General features: G+C 40.0%; 1 protein-coding gene across 1 annotated transcript in view; it reads left to right on the top strand.

Annotated features, from left to right (window-relative positions):
* Window positions 1–20,516, top strand: part of tdrd12 (tudor domain containing 12) — a 725,767-nt gene that overhangs the window by 209,968 nt on the left and 495,283 nt on the right. The window contains exons 10-11 of the mRNA XM_051932225.1: window positions 7,020–7,071; window positions 11,521–11,628. Coding sequence (XP_051788185.1) covers window positions 7,020–7,071; window positions 11,521–11,628 — 160 coding nt within the window. The remainder of the gene's footprint in view (window positions 1–7,019; window positions 7,072–11,520; window positions 11,629–20,516) is intronic.

The following is a 20,516-nucleotide window of genomic DNA, read 5'->3' as shown; positions in this document are numbered from 1 at the left end:
TAGAATTAACCTTTTTTGAAACCTTTAGTTGCCTCCCATGTGCATGTGTGTGACAGTGTAAATGACAGTGCATTCAGACTTCCTTTCAGCAAGTATTACAAAGGTAAAATGCAGATTGATTCATGATTGTTTTTAATTCTCCATTACACTGGAACTGAGAGAAGATGTGCAGCTGTTTGCAGGAGAGCACAATTATATTTACCATAGCGAACAATAATCTGGTGAGTAAGATGAACAGAGCTGTGACAAGCAGGCTTTTCTGATGGGAGTAGCATTCCTTTAATACAGTGTTCCTCGGTTCTGGGGGCACATTGTGGGTGCAGGTTTTTGTTCCAACCAGCTTCTGTTTTTAATTGGACTCCTGAGCTAATTAAGTGAACTGTTATTTCCCAAGTTCTGTGTTTTGGGAACAATATAGAAACTAGGAATCTAAGTTTGGTAAAAAAAAAAAAAAAAAAAATTCATCTTGATTTTCATTCTAGGGCGGCACGGTGGCGCAGTGGGTAGCGCTGCTGCCTCGCAGTTGGGAGACCTGGGGACCCGGGTTCGCTTCCCGGGTCCTCCCTGTGTGGAGTTTGCATGTTCTCCCCGTGTCTGCGTGGGTTTCCTCCGGGCGCTCTGGTTTCCTCCCACAGTCCAAAGACATGCAGGTTAGGTGGATTGGTGATTCTAAATTGTCCCTAGTGTGTGGGTGTGTTTGTGTGTGTCCTGCGGTGGGTTGGCACCTTGCCCTGGATTGGTTCCCTGCCTTGTGCCCTGTGTTGGCTGGGATTGGCTCCAGCAGACCCCCATGACCCTGTGTTCGGATTCAGCGGGTTGGAAAATGGATGGATGGATGGATGGATTTTCATTCTACTTTTCTAGGTGTTCTAATTGTTTAATTAATCCATTAGATAGATAGATAGATAGATACTTTATTAATCCCAATGGGAAATTCACATTCTTCAGCAGCAGCATACTGATAAAATAAATAATATTAAATTAAAGAATGATAATAATACAGGTGAAAAACAGACAATAACTATGTATAATGTTAAATGTTAACGTTTACCCCCCCCCGGGTGGAATTAAAGAGTCATATAGTTTGGGGGAGGAACGATCTCCTCAATCTGTCAGTGGAGCAGGACAGTGACAGCAGTCTGTCGCTGAAGCTGCTCTTCTGTCTGGAGATGATACTATTAAGTGGATGCAGTGGATTCTCCATAATTAATAGGAGCCTGCTGAGCGCCCTTCGCTCTGCCACAGATGTTAAACTGTCCAGCTCCATGCCAACAATAGAGCTTGCCTTCCTCACCAGTTTGTCCAGGCGTGAGGCGTCTTTCCTCTTAATGCTGCCTCCCCAGCACACCACTGCGTAGAAGAGGGCGCTCGCCACAACTGTCTGATAGAACATCTGCAGCATCTTATTGCAGATGTATAAGGACGCCAGCCTTATAAGGTAGTATAACCGGCTCTGTCCTTTCTTGCACAGCGCATCAGTATTGGCAGTCCAGTCTAATTTATCATCCAGCTGCACTCCCAGATATTTATAGGTTTGCACCATCTGCACACAGTCACCTCTTGATGATCACTGGGTCCTGTGAGGGGTCTGGGCCTCCTAAAATCCACCACCAGCTCCTTGGTTTTGCTGGTGTTCAGGTGTAGGTGGTTTGAGTCGCACCATTTAACAAAGTCATTGATTAGGTCCCTATACTCCTCCTCCAGCCCATTCCTGATGCAGCCCACGATAGCAGTGTCATCAGCGAACTTTTGCACATGGCAGGACTCCGAGTTGTATTGGAAGTCTGATGTATATAGGCTGAACAGGACCGGAGAAAGTACAGTCCCCTGTGGCGCTCCTGTGTTGCTGACCACAATGTCAGACGTGCAGTTCCCAAGACGCACATACTGAGGTCTGTCTTTAAGATAGTCCACGATCCATGCCACTAGTTATGAATCTAATCCCATCTCTGTCGGCTTGTCCCTAAGGAGCAGAGGTTGGATTGTGTTGAAGGCACTAGAGAAGTCTAGAAACATAATTCTTATAGCACCACTGCCTCTGTCCAAGTGAGAGAGGGATCGGTGTAGCATATAGATGATGGCATCCTCCGCTCCCACCTTCTCCTGATATGCAAACTGCAGAGGGTCAAGGGCGTGTTGAACCTGTGGCCTAAGGTGGTGAAGCAGCAGCCTCTCCATGGTCTTCATCAAATGTGATGTCAGAGCAACAGGCCGAAAGTCATTCAGCTCACTAGGACGTGATACCTTTGGGACTGGGGTGATACAAGATGTTTTCCAAAGCCTCGGGACTCTCCCCTGTTCCAGGCTCAGGTTGAAGATGCGCTGTAGAGGACCCACCAGCTCCAATGCACAGACCTTCAGCAGTCGTGGTGATACTCCATCTGGACCCGCTGCTTTGCTGGCACGAAGAATCCTCAGCTCTCTGCTCACTTGCGCTGTTGTAATTATGGGTGGGGATGTCTTTCCTATGCTGGTATCAGCAGAAGGATGTGTGGAGGGTGCAATACACCGAGGTGAGAGTGGGTTAGGGTGGTCAAACGTGTTAAAGAAGTTGTTCATTTGGTTTGCTCTCTTCCCATCTCTCTCGATGGTGGTACCCCGCTTCGAGCTGCAGCCAGTGATGATCTTCATCCCATCCCACACTTCCTTCATGCTGTTATTCTGCAACTTCTGCTCCAGCTTTCTCCTGTACTGCTCCTTCGCCGCCCTGAGCTGGACTCGGAGTTCCTTCTGCACGCGCTTGAGCTCATGCTGATCACCGTCTTTAAAAGCTCTTTTCTTCTGGTTCAAAAGGCCCTTGATGTCACTTGTAATCCATGGCTTGTTGTTAGCATAGCAGCGTACAGTGCATATATGTACTATTTAGTGGGTCTCTGATGCTAAAGTAGTTGAAGCCTTTGATTATTCAGCGTTTTTTGCCAGTGTGTCTGCTCTGCTCATTTTTAATTGTCATTAATAAGATAAAACGAAGGGGAAAAACTGCATAGAGAGAGGGCTAAATATAATGAAATCAACAAAAGAGAGTTATGCATTTAAATCTATAGCAAAAGCAGAAATATTTCCAAATGTCTTATAAATGTAAAAATCATGCTGCTGTGCTTTTCTGAATGTAGAATAAAAGAAAAATAATACCAGCTAATTAAATGAGATCATTGTTATCAGGTGTTGTCACTGATTAGGAATCTGGTTTGAACAAAAAACTACAGCCACAGTGTACTCCCAGGATCGAGTTTTTGTGCTGGAAACTGTTTGCGATGGTCTTCTACAACTTGTAGGAGGTACTGTTTCTGTTCTTCTTGGTTTGTGATGGCCGAATTTAATGACTGAATCACCCCTCTCTCCACTGCATCATTGACATTACACTGAGCTGAAATATATGCTTCATTACTGTCCCATGAATCAGGATCGTCCACGAGGAAGTTCTGTGAAATCCTCATACAAGTGAAAAACGTCCTTGTGTTATGTGATACTAAGTGTGACAACTGGGTTTCAGCGATGCAGCTTTCCTCAACTGTTGCTCATACAGATGGACCTTCATCACTGTTCCTGTTTAGTGTAGCAACCAGTTCTCTTTTTCTGTCACAGACAGTTGAGTATCAAAAAAATGCAAGCCCAACAAGAGTTTCACTCAGGTGCCAAAGATGGTGTGTAAAAGTCTGTATTGCTGCATTTGCAGCTGTTCTGTTTACATCATGGTACATCACCAGGGCTTTCAGCTGCTGTAGGTCATTTTGTGGAGTTGACGCTGAGGAGGTACAGGTGTACCATGCTTTGATATACACCTTCACCACAAACATGTTGAACCTCTTTACGCCCAGACAGTTCACGAGCAGTCAATTGAAACTGCGAGTGAAACATGTAAATCTTGAGACTGTATATAAGTTTCGACATCCATCGAGGTCTGTGATAAGCTCCGGATGTATTGATGTGGGTGGCCTCAGTATACTCATATCCCAAAAACAACAGCACCAGGTGAAGCAGTTCTATGTAGTCATCTCTTGGATGCTGTTCCTGCAACTGTGACAGACAGAATGCTTGAATGTTCTGCTTCTCTGGCCCAAGTACATCAGCACTCTGCCTGTCATTCCGCCTTCATATGATGATCTGTTGATGTTATTGCACGCCACAGCAAATCGCTCAAACAGCTTGATATTTGGCCCACTGGAACATCCCATTGTGACATCAAAAGCCTTGGCTACAATAAGTTCATGGATATGATGTTGGCAGGCCAAACTGAGAAGCTGCTGCTGCAATTTATGCTGTAATATAATTCATGCTCCTGCTTTGTTCCCAGTGTTACTGGCAGTGGTGTCAAAACACATGAGCTGGACACGTTCAGTGAGATTCCAGTCATCCAGTGTTTGAAAGACTGCTGCAGCCTGTGCCTCGCCAGTTCCACTGGGAATATTCGGAACTCCAAGAAGCTTCATCTCTCCACCTCCTGACACTATGACAGCCAGCGGTCAAAGCTGTCTTTACCTGTCAGAGCTGGAAGGATTTTTCCATCCCAATGTACTGTTAGCGGGCCTGAAAGACCAGCAGTAGAGAGTGCCTTCTTGATCTCTGAAGCTGCAGCAGCACGATTCTTTCGGTGTGCTTTTCCTGTGGACTCCTTATTCAGAGCTAAAGTCGATGTATCGTGGCCAAGAGACTTAGCGATGGCTGCAATATTGAGTGTTGCCTTTTTGTCAGAGACATTTGTGCGATCAAGTGTCAATGCTGTATCTTGATTTATTACATTTACGGACTTTAATTTTTCTTCTCTTTTTTACTGGAACTGTAACATCAGAGTCTTGCTCTTTTTCAGATTCTGCTGTAGTGCTTTCCTCTATATCTGGCTCACCCTTGGAGGTTCCAGGTAGAGTTTCAGCTTGTGATGATACTCGCTCTTGCTCTTTCTTTCTTCTCTTATCTGATTGTTTTCTTTTGTAGCACCGCTCTTCTGCTTTCACAAGTTTCTTGTCTATGGGCCCAAGGCTTCCACGTCTTCCTTTTTCACTTTGAACAAGGAGAAACTTGCGATCCTCGTCTATTTTTATGAAGTCTAAAGCATCAGCATGTGCAACGTCAAACAGGTCATCAAGAGCTATACAGAAATCATTTTCCTTTCACTGTTGTGCTTCTGATCTTCTGGGTTTCGCTTTCTGCAGACCTTTTCATTTCATGTGCTTCTGTTTGATTTTGTTTATTATATTGTACTCTTTTTTTTGTAGGGATCCGTGCCTTCTGCCAGAACTGGATGACCTCTTTTGTTGTTGCAGCAGCACTATCCTGGACTGTTTTCTTCTCAACAGTATGCAAATGAAAAATTCGACTTAGCACTTGTCTGTTAGAAGGTAGCTTACAGCCAGTAATGGTCTCAGAGGAGTCCTCCAATAAGATAGATAGACAGATAGATACTTTTATTAATCCCAAGGGGAAATTCACATACTCCAGCAGCAGCATACTGATAAAAACAATATTAAAGAGTGATAAAAACACAGTGCAAGTTGAAAAGTGCAAGGTGGAGAGTGCGAGGCAGGCATAACAGTCAATAACATTGTATAATGTTACTGTTTACCCCCCTCCCCCGGTGGAATTGAAGAGTCACATAGTGCGGGGGAGGAACGATCTCCTTTGTCAGTGGAGCAGGACAGTGACAGCAGTCTGTCGCTGAAGCTGCTCCTCTGTCTGGAGATGATACTGTTCAGTGGATGCAGTGGATTCTCCATGATTGACAGGAGCCTACTCAGCGCCCATCGCTCCGCCACAGATGTCAAACTGTCCAGCCTCTTGCCTACAATAGAGCCTGCCTGCCTCACCAGTTTGTCCAGGCGTGAGGCGTTCCTCTTCTTTATGCTGCCTCCCCAGCACACCCACTGCGTAGAAGAGGGCACTCGCCACAACCATTCGATAGAACATCTGCAGCATCTTATTGCAGATGTTGAAAGACGCCAGCCTTCTAAGGAAGTATAGTTGGCTCTGCCCTCTCTTGCACAGAGTATCAGTATTGGCAGTCCAGTCTAGTTTACCATAAGCCATACACCGTGTTGTGATTGCCTTGACTTTTTATCCACAACTGGTGCCATCTTGCTTAAATCTTTCACCTATACCTGTTATGCAAATATAATAGTATTTAATAATTAGGACTCAGTAAGTTTATAATTTTGGTACAGCTTTGTAGCAGTCTAAAGATGCAGATAGAAATAAATAATCCCATCCGGATTATAGGACTACGCTATGCAAACAGCCTAACAGCACTGTAACATTTTCTTCTTGTTGTCTCACAGTTCCTCTATTATCTCTCGCAAGGAGTATGTATGCTTGTTACTGATAAAATACTGGAATCACACAAGTTATTAACCTTCAACGTTGGGAACTATGAATGAAATTTGTCTGTATGAGCATATAAAAAATACCCGGTTTTTCATTCATTGCATTATTTTACGTTTCTTACACAAGTGTCATAGCAACAAAAGTAAACACTAGGCATAGAAAACAAACTAGGCATAGATTAAAACAATACAAATTTATTTTAAAAGCTCAGTTATGCTGAATATTTAAAGTACAACACCTGTCAATAACAAGCATAATAGTTACATGAAAAGGGGATTTTACAATAAATACTGATGACTTCAGAAGCAGTGCCACCAGTAAATGTTAATATATTCATGTCAATTTTTTTTCATGTACCATTTTTATGAAAAGGAACATTTTTACAGGGTAAGACTTCACAAAATAGATACGTCACTTTTTCGCATATTCTTTGTTGGCACCCTAATATATATATATGTATATATGATTTTTTTTTTTTTTTTTTGAGAAGTGGTGAAATCTACCTTTTTTTTTTTTTTTAAATTAAGCTTTGTTTCACATAGGTACAGTACAGAAAAAAATTAAACAGTTTGTAATTGTGAAAATTTAGTAAAGTATGTAATTTAAGGAAATTTTATTTATTTTAGTATTTTTATGTTCACTGAACAACAGGCCTCTGAATTTAATTTTAAAATTAAAATTGTTGTTGTTCTTCTCATTTTTAGGTTGTTGCGTTTTCTAGACCCATATCCTGCAAAAGACATCAGCTTACCAGAGGTATGATCTAAATTTTTTATTACGAACATTTGTAAACTGTAGGTAGTTTGTTAGCATGTATTAATATTACCTTGGAGCTGTTTTTTAAATATATAAAGTGCTACAAATATTAATTGTACCTTAATGCTACTTAAACAGGCTCTAGCAAACTCCAAGACATCAAAGATTATAACTGATAAACAAACGCCTGATACATTTTCCCATTTTCTTTGGATCCATGATTGATTTTACTTAATTTTTTTGTATACAGTACACCCCCGAAATTCACGGAGTTACATTCCTAGAGCATCCATGAGTTGTGAAAAACTGTGAATTATGGATGTGGTTAAAATAAATGCCTATTTTTATAGTTTAAACCCTAAGTATGCCCCCAAAACACTTTAATTTAATTTCAAACTCAGCTTAATACATTACCTAAAAAAAGAATATAAAGGTAAACCTGTATACTGTACAGTACTGTACTGCTATATCTCCTGCAGTGCTAGAATGTAAAATACCGATGTTACCATTATATGTACTGTAATTCATGCAAGTGCGTTTTCATTGCCAGAAGCCTTAGAAGGTGCAGGGCGTTTCGGTAGCATCTTGGGGCTTTAACCCTTAAACTGCAACATACTTGGGAGTTTAATGCATACATGGATGCCAAATACTTTTTTGCTGCACTTTTTAAGTAAATGTCACAATTCACAAAGAAAATGTGAAATTTTAATGGAACACATTTTTTTTTCATTCAAAGAGCATCACAATTACTGCAACACAGATCATTTTGCACACTGCCAATGAACTATAAAAACTATTAAACTACTGGAACAATATGTACAAGGTGCAACTGACGCCATTGATGTTCAGTAAGTCAATGAGCCAACTGCTCTTGAACTGGCTTCATGCAAGCACGTAGAGGTAAACACTGACGCTTGCAGGCTAGTCTAGTGCAGCGGCTGAATCCCAGGGACAGTGAGGCTGTTGTGCTGCAGGGGCCGGCACTGGTGATGAGCTGGCTGCTCAATGAATGTACGGCACTGACTGATCAGCTCCGGCGTGCTAATAAATTGCACTGGGAATCGACTATAGCCTGTTGTGATGTTCAATGAATGTACATAGCCGAATATACTTGGCTCCTGCATGCTGGAAAATGGTACTGGGAAACAACTATAGCCGGTTGCGGTGGTTTAAGGGTTAGGAAGTACAAAACAGAAAACACGAGAACACTCAGCTGGAGATGCGTCATAGGGCAGCAGTCACTCAGCAGCAAGGAGAAATGAATAACGCTGTAGCGGTCCAGTGCCACTAAGATTCACACTGTTGAGAAGACGGTGATTTTTTTATTTTTATGGTGGAGATTCCATGGACGCACTCACAGAGACAAAAACAAAGCAAACCGGTAATCAAACAGCAAATAAAGAATGTAATGAAAACGATACCACCCCTGTTCCCCTTATGGCGATTTATACATTAAATACAACAAAGAACAAACAAAATACACACAGTAAAGTCCATGAAAAAATGGCAACGTAATAATGAAAATAGATAGTCCAGAGATCCGCACGTTGAATGGGAATGTAAAGATAGTCCTACCGGTAGTTCCTGAAATGGTGAAAATAGGTGGATGGATTCAGGAGCGCTCCTTTCTTCGCAGGATGGCCATGAATCCACTTACAGTCCCCATGTTCACAGGCAGACGGCAGACAATCCAGACTCCAACCACGAAACGATCCAGGACAAAACGAGAAAGTACAGGTAACCCAAAAGAAGGCAGGCAGACAGACAGGAACGTGAAACACAAAATAAAAAAACATTTTTTTTCTTGTGGTCACCGGCCCCCTTTTTAAAAGCCGTGCTGACATCCTTTGACCCCAACAGCCCCTGCATCCTCAGCAGAAGACCAACCAGAGCCACTGCAGGGCCTGCTGGGAGTTGCAGTTTCAAATTGTAGTAGAGTATAATGCTCTCAGATTGGCTACTTTCACCATCCCAGACCGCGTTTTCCTCTATGGTTGCTTCCTGGTCTCTCTACAGTGCTGTATTACTGTGAAAAAGCCATAAAAAATTGCGTAGGATATTTGCTGTTTCCGCTAACAATTATTAGTTAGATTCTAAGGAAAAATCCTCAAACGACTGAGGCCGCAAACTGTGAACTGCTACATCACGGGGGTCTACTGTATAGACTATTAAAACTCTGGGATTTTTCTTTTCACAAAAACACATGTGACACAATTGTTGACACCCTTAGAAATTAATGTGAAACAATGTAACTGAAGCGTGTTTCCCATTTAAATTGGAACAGTTGATTGGAGTGTATAGGAACTTTCCAGCTGAAATCAATGACTTCCTGATTAATTGGAATACAAATGTGAGGAGACACAGAACCAAATTTCCGTAACCAATCATCATCATGGCAAGGAAAAAAGAACGCTCAATCCAAATGAGGGAGAAGTGTGTTGCCTTTCATAACTCAGGGAATGGTTAAAAAAATAGGTACTCACCTGAAAATGCCCATTTCTACAGTTGGGGCAATAATAAAAAAGTGGTCATCAACTGGAACTGTGACAAACATGCCTGGAAGATGACCGAAGTTTATTTTACTCCAACATACATTGAGAAGGATGTTAAGACTGGCAATGATATCTCCAAGGATCACTGTTGGGGAATTGCAAGAAAAAGTACAATCCTGGGGTTATCAAGTCTCCAGAACCACCAAATAATCTTTTGAATCTATTGGCATATCCATGCTAACAGATTTAGAAGTCTTTTCTGTCAGTTATCAACAAACTTAGGCACCTGAAGTTTTCAAAACTTTACTACAACTTTGATTGGAACTGTGTTCTATGGTCTGATGAACCAAAAATTGAACTTTTTGGCAATGAACACTCAAAGTGGGTTTGGTGTAAAATGAAGGCTGGCTATAATGAAAAGAACCTTGTCCCAACTGTGAAATATAGTGGAGGTTCTCTGACGTTGTTGGGGCTGTTTTTCCTCCAAAGACCCTGGAAGCATTGTTAGGGTACATGGCATCATGGATTCCCTGAAATATCAGGAGATTTTAAATCAAAACCTGGCTGCCACTGCCAGGAAACTAAAACTGGGTGTTCATTGGATCCAAAACACATGTCCAAATCAACCCTGCGATGGTTAACTGACCACAAAATCAAAGTTCTGCCATGGCCATTTCAGTCCCCTGACCTGAACACTATTGAAAACCTGTGGAGTGAGCTGAAGAGGAGAGTACACAGGAGAGGGCCTAGGACTCTGCATGATCTGGAGAGATTATGTAAAGAAGATTGGTCTCAGATGCCATGCTGTGTATTCTCCAACCTTATAAAAGGTTACAAGAGAATACTCTGTGCTGTTGTTTTGACAATAGGAGGTTGTACGAAGTATTAAATGCCACAATTGTGGCACGTGTTATTGTTAAAAAATATTTTTCTTGATGAGGGCTTTGTTTTTCCGAAATGTCTGTCTGGAGCATAAAAAGGCAAAGAAAAGTTAGGAGCCTTCAAAATAGGTGCAGACGTAAGGGACTGTTTTAAGTCACGAAATGCAGTTTCTGTGCTATCATCCCATACCATATTGTTAGGGGCTGCCTCTTTGTGAGATTAGTCAAGGGCTCTGCTCTCTCAGAAGACCAGGGTACAAACCGGCAGTAGTAACCCGCCAAACTGAGAAAGGCTTGGGCCTGCCTATTTGTCTTCGGCCAGAGCCAATTCAAAATAGCATCTACTTTAGTACACTGTGGTCTTACAGTACCCCGGCCCAACAGGTATCCTAAATATTTGGCTTTGTTCATCCCAAAGGAACATTTCTTATGATTAATACGAAGCCCAGCTTCTCCTAGTGTCCACAATACCGCTTTGACGTGCTGTGTTCCTTCCATGTGCTGGAATAGATGACTACATCATCCAGATAGACAGCACTATAGGAGTTATGAGAACAGAACACTTTGTCCACCAGATGTTGGAAGGTTGCAGGTGCCCCATGTAATCTGAATGGAAGGACACAATACTGCCAGTCAAGCAGCATGTTATTGGCTGTCAGAAAAGGAGACAAGCTTAAGAAATTTGAAACTTTGTTGGAAAGTTTAATTTGACATACCCTACGATTTCTGGTCATGTTATGTGACATGGTAAGGTGACGAGATCAACAGCTGCAGTGATCAAGTTTTTATATTTTCTCAAACTAGAAGCTGTATAATGTGACTTTGGCATAAGCTGAATAGTATACGCAGCCACAATCCATAGACCTGTCAGATGAAGTTTGGTATGTGAGGACATCAATAAAACGAGAAAAAGTATTCATTACTCTTGAATGTAATCTACAGTAAAAAAAATTACACATGCTTAATGTTTACTACAATTTATTTGCCAAATGGTTTTGATAATGTAAATAAAAATTGATGCTAAATGTTTTAAACTTTATTGTTCATATAATAAGTATTTTTTTTATTCTTTTCAGGTTAGCGTATTGAGCGATTATAATTGTAATGCACTTATTCACTCGGCTTCTAAAATAAATGCTTGTTCCAACTTGGACATTGCACCCATCCCTGAAAATCTAAAAAAGGTAACAGAAAAAATGAGTTTATGTATGATTAAATAAATGGAACATTGTAAAAAATTATTGTATGTTTGGTAAGGGTTTTTTTTTCAGGTAATTTTCTCCACTTTCCATTGTTTTGCTGTAGTTTTACTTAGTAAATGATTAACAATTTCATTACTTTGAAAATGAATAGACTAGAATACATTACAATTGTACAAAGCAAACTTGTTTTAACAGAATCACCTTTTTTTCAAAATAACACCTGTTGTTGGAAAAAAATTAGTTACGTAGTAAATAATATTGTATGTTTACGTAAGAGTGAATAGTATAATAAAGTGTAAAGAGAAATATATGTAAAGATAATTTTGGAAGTTAGATCTCTGCCAAAATCCCACATAAGGAAAATGTGATTCAAACTCCTTTTATTTATTATTTGGATGGTGCCTTTATCCAGGGTGACGTGCAACATTTGAGAGACAATTGGTTACTTTTGAGTATAGGCAGGTGAAGTGACTTTCTCATGATGTCCATATAGGCAGATCAAACCATGAGGTTGTGGGTTTAAGTCCAAAGCATTAACCAATACCCCACACTACATGCCTAATGCATAATTCACAGATATGTATGTGCATAAAGTAATTTGAAGATGAGCAGTGGAAAGATAAAATTAACGTGAGAACACCAGTTCATACATGCTTAGATTCTTGTAAGTTTAACCCAGCCTGCAAGTGGGAAATGTGATCTACAAATGTTATACATCCCTGGTACCCAAGTTATTTCAGGCAGCAATGCCTTAGTAGTGTTATATTCACTATGTTTAGGAGTCATTTGGGCCAACCAGTAATGCATCTGATGGAGTATCATTGTGGTAAAAGACTTGGTTTGCTGTTAATAACACTTATGTGAGGATTGATTCCCTTTGGGTGTGTTATTGACAGGGGTAGCCTTATAATGTGACCAAGGAATTTTCAAGCTGCTTTTTTCAAATGTCCAAGTAGACATTGACTTGTGAGTGTGGTAGACTAAAGTTCTGTGAGTTTGTTCTGCATCGAGTGCAGTGCAGTATGTTTGCCATCCTGACACACTGTGTCAGCATATTGTTTTGAAAGCAATCATTTTCAGATAGTCTAGGCTGGGGTGTTTACTAAAATGTTCAAGAATATAGCAAACTGAAGAAATAAAAGTAATGATTCATTACATTTAAACTTGATATATTTGTGTTGAAGTTTGATATTAAGTTTTAAGACTCGATTACAAAAGCCTTACTGTATAACTAGTTTACTGCTGCATTATATTCTATTCCCCATGTACTATTCATCTTCTCTTTTATATTGCTTTGTTGACAGTATAATGTTACTTTCTTTACCCTAAATAATTTGAAATCATGAGTTGGTATTGTTTCTGAACAGGACCTTTGTGGTATGTAGATAAAAAGGAAAGGGCAAATGGTTTGTAGATTGGCAGAGGTGACTGTTGCAGTTCACCTTCCATCATAATTATGGAATGTGTGAAGCCTGAAGTCCAAATATCAAATAAACGCTTTCACAAAAGGTGCAAGTATAATATGACTGCTTCCGTAGTGCAGCGATATGAACTTCTGATTTGTAATCAAAAGGCCACCAGTTCAATATGACTGCTTCTGTGGTGCAGCGGTATGAACTTCTGACTTGTAATCAAAAGGCCACCAGTTCAATTTTCACTGCCTCACAGATGTACCGTTTTGAGTAATGAGCTGCTCTTATTGTTATGCAATAGAAACTTACATTTGATTTGTGTCTGTAACAGCCAGTGTAAATTTATAGTACGTGTAAAAGTTAGGTGGTTTTTTTTTTCACCTTTATTCTCTGTCACAATTGCGATACAAACCCCCCACCCCAGATCTGACTTCGTTCGTTTTTATTTGAAACTGGGAATTACTGTTGATGTGAGTGGTGTTTTGAGACAATGGAACTCGAAATTCTCTGAACTGGAGTGAAAAAAGCTAACATACTAATGGTGGTAAATCTGCCTTCCTGGTATCTTATTGTCACTTGAATTTTTTTTATTCAGTTTTATTGAGTGTTCCTGCTCACGCTGAATTAGTATGCACCTTATGGTCCATGATGTCTAAGCCGCACTGACAAAAAACAGAGACATTGGTATATATGATATTTGGAATTATTCATTTTATGACCTGTATAATACATTTCGGCAAACATTGTGGCACTTATGCAACATTATTCATATTCATTTGAAACCCTCCTTACAGTTGTAATCAGTGACCACACACCCAAGGACTGTCCTTTCTACATTTACGACATGTGTACCTGTTGCAATGTACACACTTCTCTCTGTGCTGTGGTTCCTATTACATTGAAGGGGCACCTGACACTGACTGAGTTTACTTTCCTGGGGGAAGTGGCAGTCTTGGAACAGAAGCTTGTCTTTTTCTATTGCCTTTTCTTGTAAGAAGTGATGACGAAGTTCCTCTGCAATGTGAGCTAAGAACACTCTTCTTTTCTCAGTGGACCCCATGCATGCCTTGTACATGTGCATTCATCCCCACCAGGTCAAGCATGTTGTAGCACACAGCAACCAGCCACCTGCATGTTCCTGCTTGCACTGAATAAGCTCACGCCTTCTGGTCCATGATGTCAACGCATCACCTGGGGAAAAAAGGAAAGAGACAAATATGTGTCACATTTTGAAGAAATCATTTTATGACCTGAATAGTACCAATCAGAAAACATTGTCGTAATAATGCAATATTATTGAAAAACTAACAGTGTCAGTGTTGGTAATTTACAAATTCTTTTCTCTGCTAGCAAGGTGCATTTCTCTGCCTCTTCTAAGCTGTTGACAGTCACAGTGAAGCATTATACAGGTATATTGCTGTTGGTATAAAGGAGCTTCAGCAGTGTGCTTAATTCTTTTCCTTCTACTGAGTAATTCATTGTCTGAAAGTACACAGTGTTACTGTGTTACAGAGAAGGACGTACATCATTTTTTTTTTTATAAATGGTACTCAGTGGTGTTTTTTTTTATTTTTTTTATTACAATTCTCTCCTTCGCTACTACCTCCAGGAGAATCAACATGCATTCCATAACTGAGACTGCCCTTTTAACATCAGCAGCATTAGCTTGTTGATTCGGTGGGCTCTCCTGAAGTGATTTTACTAGCCCAGTCCACCACAGTGTAGAGGTACACTGGCTGATCAGTGTTCAAGAAGGAGTGGATGGTTAATATCTAAACTATATCCTTTAAAATGCACAACTACAATACAATACAGTTTATTTTTGTATAGCCCAAAATCACACAGGAAGCGCCGCAATGGGCTTTAACAGGCCCTGCCTCTTGACAGCCCCCCAGCCTTGACTCTCTAAGAAGACAAGGAAAAACTCCCAAAAAAACCTTGTAGGGAAAAAATGGAAGAAACCTTGGGAAAGGCAGTTCAAAGAGAGACCCCTTTCCAGGTAGGTTGGGTGTGCAGTGGGTGTCAAAAGAAGGGGGTCAATACAATGCAATGCAGTACACAGAACAGAACAATTTCTCAATATAGTAAGAAATAAAAAATATAAATTTTAGAAGTACAGAGCAGAATTTAACAGTAGATGATATATCCCATAATAAGATTTGGATTTGTGTAGAGTCCTGGAGACCTCATCCTTCAAGCTGCCTCCCCCGTTTGGCCATTCCACGGCTGAAACAGTGCTGGGCCAGCCAATCCGATGAAAGGACCCCTCTTTCCCACGATTCCTGCGATCCTCCATCTGGGATGACTTTTCCTTAGGTAGGCAAAACAACTTGGCAGGTGGGCCGTGGCACCAAGTGCCACATTTGAGTACCGAGAAGAAAAACAGAATAAGTGAGGGTTATTATACAATTATGACTGTCATGTTACTTATGTTTAAGTGCTAATGACTAACAACAGAGATGCAGTCTGTACAGTTAATCAGCAGCTCTAGTCAGGATATGCTAAACTGAAGTAGTGAGTCTTCAGCCGGGATTTAAAAACTGAGACCGAAGGGGCATATCTTATAGTAGCAGGCAGACCATTCCACAGTTTAGAGGCCCTGTAACTAAAAGCTCGACCTCCCACTGTTATTTTATTAATCCTTGGAATCATAAGCAGACCGGCATCTTGAGATCTTAATGTGCGCTCAGGTTTGTAAGTCATGATAAGTTCAGACAAGTAAGCCGGACCTCGACCATTTAATGCTTTATATGTTAAAAGAAGGATTTTGAAATCTGCCCTAAACTTAACCGGGAGCCAGTGTAAGGATTTAAGAACTGGAGTTATGTGTTCGTATTTTCTTGTTCTTGTAATAATTCTTGCAGCGGCATTTTGGATTAACTGGAGGCTGTATAAAGAACAGTTTGAACATCCAGTGAACACCGCATTGCAGTAGTCAATCCTACTAGAGATAAATGCATGAACTAATTTGTTTAGCTACAATGTATTGCAAAAGACTGTTTTTGAATGTGTAGGCTTTGAGAAATTAGAAATGCTTTTATTTCTAGTGAAATAGACTACTGCAATGCATTATTAACTTGGCAGTGTTGCTTGAGGAATTTTCACTAGAAATTTTGACAACATAACTCCTGTTCTTGAGTCACTCCAGTGCCTTTCAGTTAAACTGAAAACTAAAGTTCTCCTTGTTAAATATAATGCTTTATATGACAAAGGTCCTGTTTCTTTGGTACACTATATTAATCCCCTTGGGGAAATTGTCTTTTTGCATGACCTTTTGGGGGTCAGAGCGCAGGCTCACCCACTTTACAACATCATTGGAGCAATTTTCAGGTCAAGAACCTCGCTGGTAGTAACTGGATTTGAATAGTACATGTCCTTAGTCTGTCTGAACTAATTATTACTTAAAAACCAGAGTTGCATATTAGGGTATAAAAATGCTAATCTAGTAAAGATTCCAAGGATTAGCAAAATAATGCTACATGCTATGCTACAGGGTCCCAAAACAGTTGAAAATGTGCCTGTTATATGAGATGCCCCTCTGGTTTGGTGTTCACTTTTAATTCTAGGCAGACGATTCACTAAAGTACTTCAGCTAGGTTTATCCTGTTTAGAGCTGTTCATTAGCTGTTCTTATTAAATCTGTGATTATTAGTCCTCAAATTTGTATAAAAATTCAATAATTATGAACTCTTACTAACCTTCTTATATTGTTTCTCTTTTTGCTGTCCTGAATGCTTTATTGCCAAGTTGTTTTTCTAGTGAAATAGCAGTACCATACCTCAAACAAAGCTTATAGTTTGCCAGGCTCCAAAGTTGTTTAGTAAACATTGTTTATGAATTGAGTTTAATCGATTTTTCCAGTTCTTTTTCAGTAATTTCTCTAAACATTTGTTTACCTGATCTACAGAATGAAAGAAAACAGTTTCGATCAGTTGCACTGTGCTGTGAGCACAGACGGAAATTCACCTCAAGGATCCAATGTCTCCAAAAAGGAAAATATTAAAACCCAATATCTTTGATTTAAGTGCCGCATAGTAAAATGTGTAGAATATTAATCTTTCAGTCTCGTACCTTTCTAACCCCAGTGTGTGTGCCTAATTCTTTTACTAATCCTGTACAGTGTTCCCTTCTCTCAAGCTTTTGTGTCTGTGTTGATGATTTGGGTAACATTGTCATTATAAATTTCACACAATGTACAATCATTAAGAACAGTATATTTTACTCAGGCTCTGACTCTGTGTTACTGACCATGTAAGTATCAGAGGGCCATCTAGTGTAATTTGGTCTTTTTTAACTCTTGTTTGAAATGAGCCAGTGTTTGTCATAGGGCTTTGGATTAAACTGCTCAAGTGAGGGGCCTTCTGTCCTGACCTGAACTAAATCCTCCAAGTTTGAGACATTGAGTTTAGTACTTTAGATTTTATTCTGATCTGTGCTGAAAAGCCAGGTTCAGACTGAGCCGCTGAAATAGGCACAACAAACGTAATCTCAAAAAGATTATTGTGGAATATTGTGGAAAATTGACAATATTGCACAGAAAGAATTCCCAAAAGCTGTTATAAGACTTGTCTGAAAATTTGCCTTTAATCAGATGTTTTAGCAATCTCCATTCCATTTGTATAGCCCTGACACAACATGCATTCTTCAAGAAGACTTCTTGATACCAATTGATTAAAAAGTGTCAATGTCATTTTCTCTAAAAGTGGTTAAATCATCTGGCCGTGAGTCATGATAGACGATTAAGAAACAACAAATTATTGCAGACTCATTTGAATTTTCTTGCTGTTTATGACCCCTTGTATTTTCAAATGATTGTTTCAGTTCGTTGCCTGTAACCTCCACTGTTTTTTCAACATGCAAGTGAAGTTCATGTGTAAAGTTGGTGATACTTGTGCCTTTGAGTTGGATACTGTGAAAGGTGGTATCTGTATTAGTTTTACTCACTGACTTTCCCCACATTTTTGTTTTCAGTCTGTACTGTATATGAGATGTGTGTGTTTTTATGCTGAGCAAATGATTCTAGCCTAGCGTGTTACAGAAACTCCTGCAACTTTCCATTCCTTAATTGTGAGAAAAAAAAACTGTCAATAGCTGGTATAACTTGTGGGAAAATCAAAGAATTCTTTTGTAGTGTAACACTTTGAGATTTCCCCAAACAAGTCATAGATAAGGTGACAAAATGCCACAACAGGCAATCTCTCCATTTTCTCTACAATGTGCTTTGTATTGTGTCAGTGTTTTTTTTGAGCTTGTAGCGAGGTGGCACATATGGTAATGCACAGCTGTACTGTGTGATGTGAGTGCAGAAAAATGACATGCCCAGTAAATGTGGGGCAACCAACGGTGCTTCATCACCACAGAAGATGTGTGTATAGAACATCCTAATTTCACAACAATCGCTCTCAGCTCGTGCTTTCTTTTGGGGCTGGTATGTTCTCCATAATAGCACTAGTAAGTCATAGACTTTTTCCAATCATTAGCTGTCCAGTGTTTATTTTGAAAGCTGAAGACTGGGGACACTCATTTGTATGGCAAAGGCCTAGGAAACAGTGTCTCCTTGAATGGATGGGACAAAGGGGCACAGTAGAAATGAAAGTGATATAGAAGACTTCTTTCAGTCTTTTTAAATAATTTTTGTAATTCCAGTATTCATCCTGCAAGTAGTAGGCAGGGAGCAGCTCTACTCCAGTGGATGGGACTGAAGTCCAGACATGAAAGTGATTTAGAAGACTTTCTAATATCTTTTAAAATAAGTTTTGAAGAATTTCTCCTGACAAGTGTTCATTTTGTAAGCAGTACACAGGGAGTACGCATTTCTACGGGAAATAAGTCAAGCAATGAATCATTAATTCAGATTTTTAATATTAATATTACTAAATCTGTTTTTCCATGTGTCTTTGTTGACAAGCTCCTATTAAAGAATTTATTGATAACACAACATATAGTGCGCACGCCAAACGACTGAAGAAACAGCTGATAAATGGCATTGTTTGATACTGTGTTAACGAAGTTTAATGTCTTCTGTCAATAAAGGACCATCTCAGTAAAATGACAATAATGCAACCTTAAAACACAGACTTCATGACATTGCTGTATGTGAGGAAACATCAGGCAGGCAGCTCCACATGCATGTTTATTAACAGACAGACTGGCGTTTTCCACGCAGCATGCGTTAAATCAGAAGAGAAAAGGTGTGCAAAAATGTGTGAAAACGTGACAACCATATCTTGGTGCGCTTTCACGAAATCAGAAGGGGCACTAAATACCACGGCACACATCTTTATAACAGGGGACCTATGTGATGGTCAGATGCATTTCTAATGTTTTTCATGTCTTGCTTGAATTTTTATGACCTGTTGCATATACAGCTCTTCGTTCATTTTTCTGACACATGCATAACCAGCCTGTCCTTGAAATTCACCATTTGGAATATACTATTGCAGTGTCAGTTGCGCTTCACAGTTGGGAAAATTTATGCCTCCGCCCAGACACATCCAAGAATAATCCAGCCTTTAGTACAATGCATTTCACGAATCTCCAAGAGGGAATCTCCCCCCATACTGACACATGTGAATAGTACATCTACTCAGCAATTTAAAAAAAAGAAAAAAAAAGCCTTTTATATCTGTTACAATATAATTAGTTTAAAGTTTTAATGATTTCATTCACCACTGGTGAACAAAGTAGAAATAATCATCACTATGTATCCTGGTGGGATTGTTAGCTCCCTTGTTGGAATGAGTTCTTTTGTAATTGTGGTGTGTTACATAACCCAAATCAATATAGATATGATATACAAAGGTGATACCCCTTCCTTTAGTGATAGAAATAACAGCTTTCTTTAATGACAGCTTACGCTGCATAACAGATGAAGGAAGCCAATGGCAAGAACCCAGTTCAGGAGTGGGGGCCCAATGTGTAGAGTCTGCCATTTTCACCCTGCAGTGGAACGAATTTCAGGATTGGATGACGTTATCTTCCATCTGTCCGTCGGCTTCAAAGGTGTGCTGGGCAATGTTCCAAGACTTTATACTCTTTCTTCATGTGCAGGCCCCCACTTAGGTGAACCATGCCATTCCAATCAAAGAAAAAGAGGATACCGTTTCATGCTGACTTTGACATACAAAAATAGTATGAAATGGTCCTCAGCCTGACTGCCATTTCACAGTTGCCCCTAACTGTCTTGTCTTATAATGCTTGCCTAGCAGTTCTTATATGGTCATCCTCTATGCTAAATCTGGCTCTCTGTCAACTGTGCATGTGATCAGGAAAAGGCAGATTTATAAAATATATTTGCACACAGCACAGTGACATATTAAACTTATCTACTTATTACACTAGATCTGGTCGCATTTATGATCATTTTAGTCACAGTCTGTAGCCCTGTGATTCCTACTAACTTGTGAGTTTAGTGCTGTTGCAGTGGGCCCCAGGCTGTGAAATTGTAGCAGACCAAGG

Source organism: Erpetoichthys calabaricus, chromosome 9, assembly GCF_900747795.2.
Source record: "Erpetoichthys calabaricus chromosome 9, fErpCal1.3, whole genome shotgun sequence".
Classification (NCBI taxonomy): Eukaryota; Metazoa; Chordata; class Cladistia; order Polypteriformes; family Polypteridae; genus Erpetoichthys; species Erpetoichthys calabaricus.
This window is presented reverse-complemented; position numbering and strand designations above follow the sequence as displayed.